The sequence below is a fragment of the Petromyzon marinus genome, chromosome 16 (genome assembly GCF_048934315.1).
Source record: "Petromyzon marinus isolate PM22_M1 ecotype Great Lakes invasive population chromosome 16, UKy_Petmar_22M1.pri1.0, whole genome shotgun sequence".
NCBI classification, from domain to species: domain Eukaryota; kingdom Metazoa; phylum Chordata; class Hyperoartia; order Petromyzontiformes; family Petromyzontidae; genus Petromyzon; species Petromyzon marinus.
In genome coordinates this window covers 14,784,861-14,801,842 of record NC_133682.1, presented here as the reverse complement: position 1 = coordinate 14,801,842, position 16,982 = coordinate 14,784,861, and the positions used below count along the sequence as shown (strand labels likewise).

The window sequence follows — 16,982 nt, the reverse complement described above, 5'->3', positions numbered from 1 at the left end:
AACAGCACAGCCTTTGGTTTACAGTCCACTCGAGGTTGTTTTTGCACTCGCACAAGCCCATTGGCAATCCACGGCTAGACGGGGCCTCTTCCCACGCAGCGTGAGTTGTTGGGGTTTGTTTGACCATACTTCACGGCGTTCAGTGCGGATTTGTCGAAAGGGGCGTAGACGTGGGAGCGTAGAGTACATGACAGCAACATGTTTTGCCGCGCTGCCCTCTGCTGCCCACTTCGTAGCCACGCAGCAGCCTGTAGCAACCTGCTGTACATGCTGGTTGCCTCTTGAAAGCACTTACCAGGCTCATTCCAGCTTAGCTTCTGGGATCTGATGAGATCGGATGCATTCTGGGTGACTTGGTTCAAGGAAACTTGCACCATCCTGCCCTGGCAGGTGTGGTGCAACTGCCTATACCGCATGTTTCGATGGAGAATGGCGCGTGCTCTGCATCCCCATGGCATTTGATTAGCACATTTGGCTAAGTACGGCACGAAAGAAGTTCCACTCGTCCTGTCCGCGATCAAAACCCAAAACTATGTTGTTGTTGGATCGTCAGAAATTACACATTTAGGCCCGATTTTCAGATGTTCCAGGTGAGATTGTGATTGTTCCGATTGAGAGGATCCATGGGAAGCCTCCTCCATGCAGATGTGGGTTGCTGGAATTTACCTTAAATGTTCCATTTTGTGGAAAGCTACTCTGGTGTTTACAAAGCATCCCGTAACAATAGGAACGTGAAATGTACACATGGCTCCGAGCGACCAACAGAGGTGGGCACTGCCAATGACTCCCCGAGCTCAACTTGTGATTGATATGAATGCTGAACGTATGTCAGCCGTGTTGGGCGCCGCTATGGATGTAAGTATATTACTGTAATTAATCCAATCACGTCATTCCCCTTCCTGTTCCGTCAAACCCACACTGACCGGTGTGGTGAAGTATGGTCAAGAAAACCCCCACGATCGATGCGGCATGGGGAGGCCTTCATCCAGCAGTGGATTGACAGAGTGCTGTCAATTAGTAAAACCTTGGATTGCGAGCATAATTCGTTCCGGAAATGTGTTTATAATCCAAAGCACTCGTATATCAAAGCACTCGTATATCAGTTGTGATCACGTGACGCTCGACAGACAAAGCATATACGTACCACTCGTATTGCAAGACCCTCGCTCGTTTATATAATTAATATTTATTTAAAATGTTTGCTCGTCTTGCAAAACACTCGCAGACCAAATTACTCGCAAACCAAGGTTTTACTGTAAGTCCTACCTTCTGGAACGAATTAACGACGTATACCGAGGTACCACTGTAGTTGTTTTAGCCCTCCCACCACGCCAAAGTGATTAGTTTGGATGGTTTATTGTAAAAGCCTTGCGTGTGATCGCGTCGTACCCGACATTGAAATAGCAACCATCCCGGCGCAGCTGATGGCGTGGTTGCGACGTTTGGTTTGTGTTCACCTCATCTCGGTCGCGTTGAGTTGCCGTCCTCGGTCACAGCGCTGCGGTCATTGCCGACTCGGGACGCACAATGTCCGCGTTCGCGTCGTCGGCACGGGCGAGCCGAGCTCGCGCCGCAGCCGTCGTCGCTTCCTGCCTCGAGCCGTCGCCACCGCGCGTTCTGCGCGCGTCCGCGTGGACCATCGCGTGGCGGTTGCGCGTGTGTACGCATGTTTACTGCATGCGCGTGCGATGTGTGAACGTTGCCACCGGGGTATACAAAGGCGGCCGGGGGGCGGTGTTGGCTATTCGCTGACTCGCGCGCCGTGCCGGCCTTCATAGGTGCTCGCTAACAGCACTTGCTCCAACAGTCAATTAAAGGCTATGCGGGGGATCTTTGTCTTTGTTTTTCACGTACGTGTAATGCGGGTGTGTCCGCAAGTGGGGAGCGGTGGTTCAGTGGTTAGCGCACCGTGCCACAATCATACAGTCTCGACCACAGGAAACACCAGTGGGAATTGGAATATGAACCTGGTCTGGACTTCGCCTGAGTTGGCTCGGCCCAAATGCATGTCAGCGAAGTGATGTTGTTGTAGATCGGTGGTGGTTGGCACATTGCTCTATGACACCTGCGATGTTGAGTGTGATTCGTGGCGGCGGCTAACATCGATAGCGAGTGATATCTGACCTGATGATAGGCTCGCCCCCGCCCCTCTACCCCTTTCATCATCTCCCACTGACCAGAATAGTGAAGTATGGTAAACCAACCCCCATGACTGACACGGCTTGGGGGAGGCTTTCATCCACCAGTGGATTGAGAAAGAATCGTACATCATCATGAAGTGACGTACCCAGGCTGAGTGCAAAGTTGCGTATGTGTACTCTTCGGGTCTTTTGGTAAATTCACGTAGATAAAATAAAATCACGACGTTTCCATCGCAACACAAGCAATCATCTTCAGGTGAAAAAATACAGCAGACGGACTGCTGAGGCAGGAAGAAATATAGCGAGAGAGCTACTGCAGCCAAAGGTTATATAGGTTTGAGATGGGTACAACCCAAGGGTAAGTGGGCGGATCTGGAGATGGAATTTGCAAGTAAATGTAAAATCGCAGAGCTAGGTATACCTCGGCTATTGTGTTGCTAGAGATTAGCATATAGCAGCAGATGTGAGTGTAAAGGTGATCGGTATTACCTTGGTGTCGCGGCATCTCTTCAGAAAAGTGAGCGACTCGATCAGATGAGCCTTCTTTTCTCGGAGTCTGTTAAAAGATCTAATGGTTGTGTGGAAACCCTCCCCGTAGAGGCGGTTAAATCTTGACTTAAAGCGTTCTTGACTGCAGGAATTCATGAAGTCACGAAAGACCCAAAGAGTGTGAATTCCTGCAGTCACGAAAGCTTTAAGTCAAGATTTAATTGTGTATGTGTGTATGTATGTTGAACTTCTTTCGAACCGACACTCACATGGTGTGGGTCAATGAGGGGCGGCGGGGCGGTGGGTGAGAGGGTGGAGAGGCGGAAGAGAGAGTGGGGTAGTGGGCAAGAGGTGAGAGGGTGGATGAGTGGGATGAGAAGGGAGGATGGTAAAGAGTCGATGATCACAAGCAGTTGTTCAACCTCACTTGGAGCAATGTGCCACACCTCTGATAATAAATCTGGCTATCGCCTGATGAAGCTAGTTGTAATTTACTGGCGAAACGTCGTACTCAGATTGTAAATGTTGTGGCTTGGCTCTCCAACACACCGGTGTGCTGTACTAGTGACGAATTGGCATGTTCTGTTTCCGTGACAACCCTTACTAGTTGGCTGTGTCGGGTAGTGGCGGGTTTAACGACACATTTATATATTTATGCGATCTAACCCAAAAAAACCCTCTTATGGACAATATATTTTTTTCCGGGTAAGGCCCACTGGGCTATGTAGCTCTTTTTTATTGAAACGACCTGTCGACAAATGATAGCTGAATGACGTGGCTTATCAGAATTAAATTTATAGCAGCCAAATATTGGTGGGAAAAACTGGAGGACCTGGAGAAAAATCCACGCGACCACAGGGAGAGAGACATGCAAACTCCAAATATACAGCAGGCGTCAAGGTGGGGGTCAAACCTACGATCTCCTGTATACCAGGCAAGGTAGTTAACATCTCGCCGCAGTGGCACCCACTCAGCACGGCGCGTCAACCTAAACATCGGCCTGCAGGCGGGATGCGTTACCTTGGGGTTCGTTTGTTGTTGCGAGGCTCGTGAGAATGTCTCCGTGTGCGTGCCGCGCCAGGTGTCGCTGCTCGACATGAGCGCCCGCGTGCTGTACGACGCCCGGCGCCAGGCGCCCGAGAGCCTCCTGGAGGCCGTGGAGCGGGCCGGTTTCGAGGCATCACTAGACCTCGGTGGCGACGGCTCCAGGTTCCCGGCCGACACCGAGTCTGTCGAGATCCTGGTCACCGGCGCCACGCCGTCCGCCGAGCTTCGCGGGCACTCCCTGGCGGACCTCGCGGCCTCCCTGCGCGGCGTCACGGCGACGGACGTCGTCCGATCGCCGAGCGAAGAGGCCGAGGACGCGCGCCGTAAGATGAACGTGACCTTTTTGCCGGAGCTCACGGGCGCCAATGTGATCTGCCAGAAGATAGAGGACTTTGGCTACCGGGCCACCCTGCAGGCGGGTCGGCGGCAGCCGGGCCTCGCCACGCTCATTGTGACGGTTGAGGGCATGAAGCGGCAGACGTGCGCCCGCCGTGTCGAGAGCGCGCTCGCCAAGCTGCCGGGGGTGGAGCACGTGGAAGCTTCTCTCGCCAGCCGGGAGGTGCGGATCGGCTATAAATCACACCTGATTAACGCCTCGGAGCTGCGGAGGCAGATCGAGGCATTGGGGTTCGCTGCGCTGTTGCCAAAATCGCCGTTGAAAAGGGAGAAGTCACGGGCGTTGCCTGCGGATCCGCAATCGTCTGCACCGCCCAGTGAGGCTATCGAAAGTGCCACAATAACTTTAGGTGTGGAAGGCATGCATTGCAAGTCGTGTGTCGACAACATAGAAAGTCATGTTGGAGAACTGGCGGCGGTTTACAGCATCGAGGTATCTCTGTCCGAAAGTAAAGCCGATATTCGTTACAATCCAACGCTTCTAGGACCGGCTGATTTAAAACAAGCCATAGAAAGCCTCCCTCCTGGGAATCTCTCCGTTTCCTTTGGGCTGAGGAGCACAGACCTTCCCTCGCCAAATGTGTACCAAAGCCTGCTGAGCAGGTGCGCCAAGGGGGCGGTGGAGGAGCCGGTGCCCGTAAGTGAAACCACGTTTTCCCTTCCGCGCGCCGACAACCCGACGGTGGTGCTGCGTGTCACCGGCATGACATGCGCCTCCTGCGTGCAAAACGTCGAAGGGGGCCTGGCCAAGCGTGCAGGAGTGAGATCCGTGAGTGTCTCCCTGGGCGACGGGACGGCCACGGTCTCCTACGACCGAGGTGTGACAAGCCCCGAGATCCTACAGGGCGCCGTCGAGGACATGGGCTACGGCGCCACTCTCACCGGTAACATTCCCCTCTCTCTCTCACCGGTAACGTTCCCCCCCTCTCTCACCGGTAACATTCCCCTCTCTCTCTCTCACCGGTAACATTCCCCCCCCTCTCTCACCGGTAACGTTCCCTCTCTCTCACCAGTAACGTGCCCCCCCCCCCCCTCTCTCACCAGTAATGTTCCCCACCCCCCTGACCGGTAACGTCCCGTTTCTCTCGCTTCACTCTCTCTCTGCGACGTGAATCTTTATTTGTCACGACATGGGAAACCTTCATCGAACGATGGGACGCGTTTTACGCTGCACGATAATGTTGCGGTCGTGAGAAATGTGCCGTACCTGTGATTGACTTTATCACCGTAGTTGCACTGCTTTTATTCGTTTTCTGTCGTCGTACGATTAATCTTTGTCAGATGTTTCCAATGGGCGTATGGAGAACAGATTTAGGTTCTTTATATTGTCGTGCTATTAAAATATCAGTCTACTATGACATTTCACATTTCGCATTTTATATAGGATGTGATTGTCTTAACATGTTTATCGGTAAGCCCTTGGATTCTTGCTACAATTGATCTTTCACAGTACAGGTGACAGCTCGACTTGTGATCCCCCACTTTTACGACCTTACTTATACTAAGACCCCCACAGTAATGACCAAAAACTCGTATCTACGACGCCGAGTCTCCTGAATGCGCTGCTTTGCTCTTCCGCCACAGGTACAGCCGCGCAGAGAGTGAATGCAGCAGCGTCTCTTTCACAACGCTTCTTCACTTCTTTGTACATTTTGTTCAAATTGAGAAAATTTTCACCTTTTGTTATGTCCGAGAAGAGGAAATGTGATGCACATGCAGAAAAGTACTTACTTATTTTCAAATGTGTTTGTTTTTACTTAATACATGTTTAGTAAAAGTTACGTTGAGTTCAATCTAGATTTGTACGTTAATTTACAATAAATGTTTGTTTGGAGTTATTTTAATTTATTTTCGTGGTAAATTTTGATATTTTTATGGTATGCAATGGGATTCCAGGAACGGAACTCCAATTCATAACATTGCACCAATGGGAGACAAGGGGTACAACTCACGACGGCGCTGTCGTCCTAGAACCAATGAGGTCGTAGGCTCGGTGGTCGCCTGTACACTGGTTACTCCAACTTATTCATCATCGTCATTGCTGAATATTTATACGTTCATAATTTTGTAATATATTGACTATTAATTCCAAAAGTTCTATTTTGAGTTTATAGCTCTATCACACGTTGTGTTCTCTAGACAGTGAGAGTCTTCCACACGTTTTGTTCTCTAGACAGTGAGAGTCTCCTACACGTTGTGTTCTCTAGACAGTGAGAGTCTCCTACACGTTGTGTTCTCTAGACAGTGAGAGTCTCCTACACGTTGTGTTCTCTAGACAGTGAGAGTCTCCCACACGTTGTGTTCTCTAGACAGTGAGAGTCTCCTAGACGTTGTGTTCTCTAGACAGTGAGAGTCTCCTAGACGTTGTGTTCTCTAGACAGCGAGGGTCTCCTACACGTGTTCTTTAGACAGTGAGAGTCTCCTACACGTTGTGTCCTCTAGACAGTGAGAGTCTCCTACACGTTGTGTTCTCTAGACAGTGAGAGTCTCCTACACGTTGTGTTCTCTAGACAGTGAGAGTCTCCTACACGTTGTGTTCTCTAGACAGTGAGAGTCTCCTAGACGTTGTGTTCTCTAGACAGTGAGAGTCTCCCACACGTTGTGTTCTCTAGACAGTGAGAGTCTCCTACACGTTGTGTTCTCTAGACAGTGAGAGTCTCCCACACGTTGTGTTCTCTAGACAGTGAGAGTCTCCCACACGTTGTGTTCTCTAGACAGTGAGAGTCTCCTAGACGTTGTGTTCTCTAGACAGTGAGAGTCTCCTACACGTTGTGTTCTCTAGACAGTGAGAGTCTCCTAGACGTTGTGTTCTCTAGACAGTGAGAGTCTCCTAGACGTTGTGTTCTCTAGACAGTGAGAGTCTCCTACACGTTGTGTTCTCTAGACAGTGAGAGTCTCCTAGACGTTCTGTTCTCTAGACAGTGAGAGTCTCCTAGACGTTGTGTTCTCTAGACAGTGAGAGTCTCCCACACGTTGTGTTCTCTAGACAGTAAGAGTCTCCTACACGTTGTGTTCTCTAGGCAGTGAGAGTCTCCTACACGCTGTGTTCTCTAGACAGTGAGAGTCTCCTACACGATGTGTTCTCTAGACAGTGAGAGTCTCCTACACGTTCTACTCTCTAGATGATGAGAGTCTCCTACACGTTCTACTCTCTAGACGGTGAGAGTTTCCCACGTGTTGTGCCCTCTAGATGGGCATGACTCTGGGCAGGCCCCGCGGGGGTGCAGGGAGAAGGACGTGGGGGGTTCGCCGACGACGTCCAAAATGGGGTGCGAGGTGGGGGGGCGTCCCGACTACGTGATCAGCGAGCTGCCGCCAAAGCCGAGCGGGGAGCGCGAGGACGCGCGGGAGCCTGAGAAGTGCCTCCTGCGGGTCACCGGCATGACCTGCGCCTCCTGCGTGGCCAACATCGAAAACAACTTGAAGAAGAAGGACGGTGGGTGAAGGCAACACTCAACACCGCCACTGTCGTCATTAATAACATCCACCACGCCTCCCCATGCAGTACAGTCTGTTCTTCTATAATGCCATACTAGTTGCGTTCCTGAAGAACATCGCATTATGGAAAAACAATCAAGTTACAATAAATAATATAGATTATGGGGTAAAGCACGGTCCAGGATAACACTTGAGATGCGTAACGCAGGCCGACCAAAGACCGAGGTGCGTGGGTAGCATCTAGAAGCATCCAGCAGCCAATCCGTAGCTGAGCGCTGTGATGCAAGAGATCCCCACGTGCTTTCTGGGTGACGTTAGGTGTTTCACGGATGACGATTGTAACCACGGCCTGCGGCATCCGTTTTTTTGTGATTTGAGTCACGTGGAAAGATCCTCGGTGATGTGCACATTCAGACGCATGACCCGAGAGAGACGGATGAGATTGTGGAGTTTATATCCCCACCTGGGATCAACCAAGTGTCATCCTCCTGGGCTCATCAAATGTCTACCACTTTGTGGACAGTCAACAACAATGTTCAAGATGTAGAGAGACTGGCTCCTTTCATGGGAATGTGGACTCTCCACCGCTAGCTGAGGACGACTGACATAATTGAGTGTCACCTCTTTAGTTGTTGAGCAGGGAGACGTGTTGGCTGATTTAGTACTAAATGACATTTGCCTTAGGTATCTGATTGTGCAGTTCCTGTAAAGGCAGAGGTAATCTACTGGTTCATTTACATTCATTTTATGAGAGGTCCTTTCGCTACTTGTAATTGTAATATTTTCATTTTCCATGCATTTGCCCTGCGATTTGTTATATATCGCATTTGCTTGTGCGTGCGTATTTCCGGATCCATATACACATGGCATGTGTGTGTGTCTGTCAATGCACTGTGGAAACGAGCGGTCATGTAGTGGTTAACGCACTGCGCTAGTTCGATTCCCGCTCATGGCCGACACCAGTGACGATTATTTGAACTGGTCCAGGGCTTCTGCTAGTCGACTAAGCCACAAATGAGTGCCTGGTACGTTGTGTAGTAAACATCGCCACTAGGGAGACAAAGCCGGTTGGCCGTGGTGCTGGCCACCCACCCTGTCGTTTACCAATCCCGGCCTTCATAGTTGCTCGCTAATAGCACTTTCCCCTAACAGTCTTTTGAGGCTATACGGCGGATCTTTGTCTTTGTTTAGTGTCTGTAAATGCACTGTAGAAACGAGTGTGCACCTGCAAATGTTCCGTTTAGATGAGGATCAATACACCTAACAACTTAGCCTGGGCTTTTAGCGTCGCGTGTTCAAGTATTGTTACCTGACCCTACCTACAGAGGCAATGCTACTGTGGGCAGTGAACGAAAGCTATGAGAGACAAAGACAAATATCCCCCAGTTTAGCCTTTCCAGACTGTTGGGGCAAGTGCTGTTAGCGAGCACCTAATGAAGGCTGGAACGGCACATGAGAGGGTGGGTGGCCAGCACCACGCCTGGCTGCCTTTGTCTCCCGAGTTGCATTTTTTTACACATCGCACCAGGTTACCCATTTGACATTGAGTTGATCTCGGGGAGGCTCAGGACCGGTTCAGATGACCGTCACTGGAGCTGGCCTTGAGCAGCAATCGAACTCGGGTCGCCGGGTTCGTAGCACAGCGCGCTAACCACTACACCACCGCTCCCCATCCCTGCATTCACAGACAATAGCAACATGGATACAATAGCAACATGGGAACAATAGCGACATTGAAACAATAGCGACATGGAAACAATAGCGACATGGAAACAATAGCGACATGGGAACAATAGTAACATGGAAACAATAGCAACAATTCACGGCCCTTTGTGAAGCGACAGCTTCGTCAAAGTTGCCTCGCACTCTGTCGTCCACGAGGCTTGGTTGACCATACTGCACCACAGGTTTAATGAAGGGGGTTAACTATGTACGGTCCGCAAGAAGTTCAACATGCACACGCCACTGATGTTAGCCGTGGCCAGAAACCAAACTCATCAAGCAGCGTGCTGACCACTGCACCGCCTCTCCAGCCCGTTCAAAACAGCCTACCTTGGCGGTGGTGTCACTCACGTGACTCCCAGAATGCACTGGACCAACATTTTGGGCAGATCTTTGGTCATATTTCCTTAAAGTAATTTTTAAATGTAATTTGCAGTCCTATATATTTTTAGTCTAAATAACTATTCCTTTGATATCTCATGAATGGCTTCTCTCCGTGTTAAGTGGAGAAGTTTAAGGTGCAGCCCTGCAATGCTTCGCTGACGCCACTGCTGGTGGAAGGGCCTCCGCTAGACGGAACTCCACAGAGCCCCCCTCGAGTTATGCTCTTGTCATGCACCAGTCAAAGTCTTCCGCCATCTCGTTTTTTTTTCGAAAGAAAGGTTCTTTTGGATGATTTCTTAATGACATACTGTCCACTTAGCTGGAACACACGGTTAATAAAGAATGCCGCCAATCAGTTGAGACTGCAAATGGAGCAATACCCAAGTTTATGAGGGAGATGCATTCCTAAAAGGTGCGACCAACATCGAAACGACGCAAATCCAAGCTATTTTTTTTACAAATCGCGAAAATACTGTACACAAATAATATACAGTATTGTACTCGACAGTACGGTACATGTCTTGTCGAGCGTCACAAAGTGGTTCATGTGCAGGGTAGGTGGGGGGCGAAGGCTGAGAGGCGGCGGATAGCGAGGAAAGGACGGATGATGATGATGTCAGCGACGTAAGCGAAGGTTGGGGTGACGCAAATTGGGTAGTGGTGTTAACACTTTCCCGTTCCGAGACGCCTGCAAGTAGCAGGGTGGATGTCCCATCTCGGAACGTGCGAGTGGCTCGGCGTTGACTTTATTGAGAGACATAGCGTTGCTGTTTTTAACGACATTGTACTATAGTCGCCACAAGGGACTGTGGCGACACGATGGCACCCTGAGATAGCTGGCACCAAACTGTGCCACACGCCCTCCCACGTGGCCTTTTACTTCCCGATTCCACTCAAAACTGATCCGATTCTAGACAGGATCGTTTACGTCCCGACGACGCGAAACGCACGTGATCGGAAACGGAATCGGAAGAAAAACTGATGGTGCACACGTACGCCATGGGAAGAGGAAAGGGTTCATGAAGTGACGACATGTTTGCGAAACGATGTAAAGGGTGGCAGACGTAAACCGGGAGGGGGGGGGGTGGTGGAGGTATCGCCGCTGTACGTTGGGGTAAACCCTGAAACACTCGGGCGGATCTCGGGACTGTCCTCCCGCCCAAATGCGCGCGGACGTGCGAGTCCCCCGTGCGTGCCGCCGCCACCGCTGCCGTGCGACTCTCGAGGCGCGGTGGGCGCCGTCTGCAGGGATCCTGTCGGTGCTCGTCGCCCTGATTGCCGGCAAGGCCGAGGTGAAGTACGACCCGGCGCTGACGAGCCCCGAGGAGATCGCCGCCTGGGTGCGGTGGATGGGCTTCGAGGCCGACGTCGTGGACGTCCGCCTGGCGGGGTCAAACGGAGTCGTCGAGCTCGCCGTGAGTTCCCGAAGGCGAGGGCAGAGCCCCCGTCGCGCGGCGATCGCTCCCGGGTCTCCGTGCCGCGGCGCGCTTCGCGTGGCGGGCAACGTCCGTGGGACGCTGTCTTTGCCTTGCGCATCTGTCGGCGCCATTAGCACGGTTGGCTAAGTACGGTTTCGAAAGAAGTTCAACGTACATTCTAGATTCGAATCTACATTTGAAGTTTTCGTGACTGCAGGAATCCATGCTCTTTGGTTCTTCCGGTAAAGTCACGTGGGTATGAAATGAAATAAATCACGACGTTTCGGGCACAACACAAGCGTCCATCATCATGATGGACGCTTGTGTATGGATTCCTGCAGTCAAGAAAGCTTCAAATCAAGATTACACCGTATGTTTGTGTTTAAGGAGACACACAATATGTGCATGAAATGTAGATGCACATTGCTCTGACATCTGATGGGCTGTGGCTGTACTAACTGCACAAGCTGTACATTTGCTGAGTTGTTGGCTTTTAGATATGAGTTTGTAGCCTCGAGCTTGCGAAAGACATCGTTAATGGTTTGTTGAGAACACACAGCCAGTTCCACGTGAAATTCAGCGAAAGGTTTATGTGAGTTGTCGCAGCACTGCGTGTCGTTGCACTGTGTGTGAGTGTCACAGTGCTGTGTGTGTGTCACAGTGCTGTGTGTGTGTGTGTCACAGTGCTGTGTGTGTGTCACAGTGCTGTGTGTGTGTCACAGTGCTGTGTGTGAGTGTCACAGTGCTGTGTGTGTGTGTGTGTCACAGTGCTGTGTGTGTGTGTGTCACAGTGCTGTGTGTGAGTGTCACAGTCCTGTGTGTGTGTCACAGTGTTCTGTGTGTGTCACAGTGCTGTGTGTGTGTGTCACAGTGCTGTGTGTGAGTGTCACAGTGCTGTGTGTGAGTGTCACAGTGCTGTGTGTGAGTGTCACAGTGCTGTGTGTGTGTGTGTCACAGTGCTGTGTGTGAGTGTCACAGTGCTGTGTGTGTGTGTCACAGTGCTGTGTGTGTGTCACAGTGCTGTGTGTGTGTCACAGTGCTGTGTGTGAGTGTCACAGTGCTGTGTGTGAGTGTCACAGTGCTGTGTGTGAGTGTCACAGTGCTGTGTGTGAGTGTCACAGTGCTGTGTGTGAGTGTCACAGTGCTGTGTGTGAGTGTCACAGTGCTGTGTGAGTGTCACAGTGCTGTGTGTGAGTGTCACAGTGCTGTGTGTGAGTGTCACAGTGCTGTGTGTGTGTCACAGTGCTGTGTGTGAGTGTCACAGTGCTGTGTGTGAGTGTCACAGTGCTGTGTGTGTGTGTCACAGTGCTGTGTGTGTGTCACAGTGCTGTGTGTGTGTCACAGTGCTGTGTGTGAGTGTCACAGTGCTGTGTGTGAGTGTCACAGTGCTGTGTGTGAGTGTCACAGTGCTGTGTGTGTGTGTGTCACAGTGCTGTGTGTGAGTGTCACAGTGCTGTGTGTGTGAGTGTCACAGTGCTGTGTGTGAGTGTCACAGTGCTGTGTGTGTGTCACAGTGCTGTGTGTGAGTGTCACAGTGTGCTGTGTGTGTGTCACAGTGCTGTGTGTGAGTGTCACAGTGCTGTGTGTGAGTGTCACAGTGCTGTGTGTGAGTGTCATAGTGCTGTGTGTGAGTGTCACAGTGCTGTGTGTGAGTGTCACAGTGCTGTGTGTGAGTGTCACAGTGCTGTGTGTGAGTGTCACAGTGCTGTGTGTGAGTGTCACAGTGCTGTGTGTGTGTGTCACAGTGCTGTGTGTGAGTGTCACAGTGCTGTGTGAGTGTCACAGTGCTGTGTGTGTGTCACAGTGCTGTGTGTGTGTCACAGTGCTGTGTGTGTGTGTCACAGTGCTGTGTGTGAGTGTCACAGTGCTGTGTGTGAGTGTCACAGTGCTGTGTGTGAGTGTCATAGTGCTGTGTGTGAGTGTCACAGTGCTGTGTGTGAGTGTCACAGTGCTGTGTGTGAGTGTCACAGTGCTGTGTGTGAGTGTCACAGTGCTGTGTGTGAGTGTCACAGTGCTGTGTGTGTGTGTCACAGTGCTGTGTGTGTGTCACAGTGCTGTGTGTGTGTGTCACAGTGCTGTGTGTGTGTCACAGTGCTGTGTGTGTGTGTCACAGTGCTGTGTGTGTGTGTCACAGTGCTGTGTGTGAGTGTCACAGTGCTGTGTGTGTGTGTCACAGTGCTGTGTGTGAGTGTCACAGTGCTGTGTGTGAGTGTCACAGTGCTGTGTGTGTGTGTCACAGTGCTGTGTGTGAGTGTCACAGTGCTGTGTGTGAGTGTCACAGTGCTGTGTGTGAGTGTCACAGTGCTGTGTGTGTGTGTCACAGTGCTGTGTGTGAGTGTCACAGTGCTGTGTGTGTGTGTCACAGTGCTGTGTGTGTGTGTCACAGTGCTGTGTGTGAGTGTCACAGTGCTGTGTGTGAGTGTCACAGTGTGCTGTGTGTCACAGTGTGCTGTGTGTGAGTGTCACAGTGCTGTGTGTGAGTGTCACAGTGCTGTGTGTGAGTGTCACAGTGCTGTGTGTGAGTGTCACAGTGCTGTGTGTGTGTCACAGTGCTGTGTGTGTGTGTCACAGTGCTGTGTGTGAGTGTCACAGTGCTGTGTGTGTGTGTCACAGTGCTGTGTGTGTGTGTGTCACAGTGCTGTGTGTGAGTGTCAGTGTGCTGTGTGTGTGTCACAGTGCTGTGTGTGTGTGAGTGTCACAGTGCTGTGTGTGTGTGTCACAGTGTTGTGTGTGTGTGTCACAGTGCTGTGTGTGTGTGAGTGTCACAGTGCTGTGTGTGTGTGTCACAGTGCTGTGTGTGTGTCACAGTGCTGTGTGTGAGTGTCACAGTGCTGTGTGTGTGTCACAGTGCTGTGTGTGTGTGTCACAGTGCTGTGTGTGTCACAGTGCTGTGTGTGAGTGTCACAGTGCTGTGTGTGAGTGTCACAGTGCTGTGTGTGAGTGTCACAGTGCTGTGTGTGTGTGTCACAGTGCTGTGTGTGTCACAGTGCTGTGTGTGAGTGTCACAGTGCTGTGTGTGAGTGTCACAGTGCTGTGTGTGAGTGTCACAGTGCTGTGTGTGTGTGTCACAGCGCTGTGTGTGAGTGTCACAGTGCTGTGTGTGTGTGTCACAGTGCTGTGTGTGTGTCACAGCGCTGTGTGTGTGTGTCACAGTGCTGTGTGTGTGTGTCACAGCGCTGTGTGTGAGTGTCACAGTGCTGTGTGTGTGTGTCACAGTGCTGTGTGAGTGTCACAGTGCTGTGTGTGTGTGTCACAGGGCTGTGTGTGAGTGTCACAGTGCTGTGTGTGTGTCACAGTGCTGTGTGTGAGTGTCACAGTGCTGTGTGTGAGTGTCACAGTGCTGTGTGTGAGTGTCACAGTGCTGTGTGTGAGTGTCACAGTGTTGTGTGTGAGTGTCACAGTGCTGTGTGTGTGTGTCACAGTGCTGTGTGTGAGTGTCACAGTGCTGTGTGTGAGTGTCACAGTGCTGTGTGTGAGTGTCACAGTGCTGTGTGCGGAGCGCTGAGTGTGCGTCCGCTGGTTGGATGCGTGCCGCCCCAGGTGACGGGGATGACGTGCACGTCGTGCGTGCACGGCATCGAGTCCACTCTGCTCCAAAACGACGGCGTTTTCACCGCTTCGGTCGCCTTGGCGACGGGCAGGGCCCGCGTGGAATTTGACTCGGAGAAGATCGGACCCCGAGGCATCATCCTCATCGTCGAGGTGAGAGACGCCGGCTGCTCCGTGCGCTCGCGTTTGGCTTCAGAACGAGGGGACCTGGAGTGGCTCGTCCGTCGGTTCTCTCAAATGACCAGGAGCCCTGCCCCGAGCCCTTTTTACACAACAGAAAATAAGCTCAACTAAGCTATTTTTTTAGTTTACAAGGTAAGTCCCACTGAGCTACGTAGCTCGTTTTCCGAAGTGACCTGGCCACAAATGATAGCTCAACGAAGTGGCTTATCGCGTGGAAATTTATAGCTGCAAAATATTCAAAATGTGGAGGAAAAACCGGAGAACCCGGAGTTTAATCCACGCGACCACGTGGAGAGAGACACGCAAAACTCCAAATGTCCAGCAGGCATCAGGGTCGGGATCGAACCCATGAGCTCCTGCAGGTGAGGTAGTTAACATCTCCTAGCCACCGTGAGGTCACAATGCCTCAAAAGTACAATGCACAACTCTCATGGAGGCATGCTATTTTTCTGGAATGTTTTGAAGGAAATGGTCTCAATGAACCTCCTCGTGGTTCTGTCACGTTCACATCGAAAGACAAGGAGTCGATAACGCTGCAGGAATGCCTTAACATTATCCCACGCAATTCCCGTGTTTTTACTGCGTAATGTAATGGGGCGAACAAGCGCTCGCGTGTCTCGTGCCGGTCTGCGTTCCACGTCTCTGACGCGAGGTTCCCCCGTTTTGTGCCCTTACCGCGGCTGAACAGCGCATGGGCTACACGGCGGCCCTGGTCAAGCAAGAATGCCGTGGCACCAGCCACCTGGAGCACACGGACGAGATCAGGCAGTGTGTGGGGCATCACGCGTCACACCACTTCCGCAGAGTTTGGTCGCAATCCACACCGAGCGTCGTGTTTTTTAACTGAGCGTTGTTGTTTTCAGCCATAGGGCTTTACTGTACGTGGCGAAGCTAATCTCATCTTGTCCGCCTGTCCTCTGCAGGGACCAGGGGTTAATGGTGATATTCTGTAAGGCTCCAATTATAATCTCAAGTAGCTTAGGCTTAATTTTCCATTCTGCTTCGTAGTTTTGTCCATAATCAAATGTCATTATAATCACTCTGGTTCTCTCCCTCTTTCACGTTGTTAAAAAGACACCACTCTTAATTTTCCATTTTCAAACTGTATTCCACTAAATTTGCTGGGCCATTAATGTGACTCAAAATGTATTTAGCTTGCCCCAAGAGAACATTTTAAAAAAGGACGCGGTCAAGAAACATTTAAATATAAAGGGTTTGGGATTGTTCCAAGGGATGGAATTTCGTCCGTGGACATTTATCATCCCCACCCCAGGTCACGCAGCGTGATCTTCGTTTAACCTCATTCTCGGGTCAGGAGGCTCGTTGGCCAATCACAGGTGGTGGTGATGTTTTACGAAGCAGACAATGCAGGCAACTAGAGTGGCTCACACAGCAGAGTAGTTTCTCGTGTAAATGTCAAGCGCTAATGCGCTCCAACCAAGGCAAGTGGTGTCTAGACGGGTGACGCTGGGCTGAAGATGAGCTCGCAAGGAGGAAGCACTCATTCAGCGTCTTCGCACTGGGCAGCTGGACTAACCTCTCTTGCCGGAAATGTTTACAGATTCAGTTTTAAATATAATCACGTTACATTTGTTGTTTTGCTTTTGTAGCATATTAATATATCCTATGATGCATTGCAGACTAATCTGTTATATCCCGTACACCGTGTCGCTGGGTGGATTTGCTCTGTCCTCCTAACGAGGGTGTTGATGTGATCCATCGGCTCTTTCGGTAAAGTCACGTAGATATAAAATCAAATAAATTAAATCACTTGTACCTACGTGACTTTGCCGAAAGAACCAAAGAGTATGGATCCCTGCAGTCACGAAAACTTCAAATCTAGAGTGATCCATCGGCTCTGCACATGTAACACGGGGCTAAAGATGAACGCATACGACAGGTGGGAGAGGATGCTGAACGCCAAACGTGAATGCCCCGTTGAGAACAAACGCCTGCCCCCTTCTAGATGGCGGAATGCCTTCCTGCTGAACCTGCTGTTTGGCATTCCGGTGATGGCTCTGATGGTCTACATGATCGTGATGGACTCCCAAAAGAAGCACAACTATCTCATGAATCACATGGTCCTCCCTGGGCTCTCCACAATCAACCTGGTTTTCTTTGCGCTCTGCACCCCTGTACAGGTACGATAATGAGCCTTGCGCTTTGGGCATCTTACCAAGAGTTGGTCTCTGTGATCGGCCCTGTTTTGTCTTAC

The 16,982-nt window shown here is 51.0% G+C and overlaps 1 protein-coding gene across 9 annotated transcripts in view; it reads left to right on the top strand.

Moving 5' to 3' along the window:
* Nucleotides 1-16,982, top strand: part of LOC116942805 (copper-transporting ATPase 1-like) — a 52,540-nt gene that overhangs the window by 17,216 nt on the left and 18,342 nt on the right. For all 9 annotated transcript variants that reach the window (XM_032955094.2, XM_032955097.2, XM_076067536.1 and 6 more), the window contains 6 exons: nt 3,712-4,957; nt 7,264-7,509; nt 10,866-11,032; nt 14,576-14,737; nt 15,456-15,535; nt 16,734-16,908. In XM_032955094.2, coding sequence (XP_032810985.1) covers nt 3,712-4,957; nt 7,264-7,509; nt 10,866-11,032; nt 14,576-14,737; nt 15,456-15,535; nt 16,734-16,908 — 2,076 coding nt within the window. The remainder of the gene's footprint in view (nt 1-3,711; nt 4,958-7,263; nt 7,510-10,865; nt 11,033-14,575; nt 14,738-15,455; nt 15,536-16,733; nt 16,909-16,982) is intronic.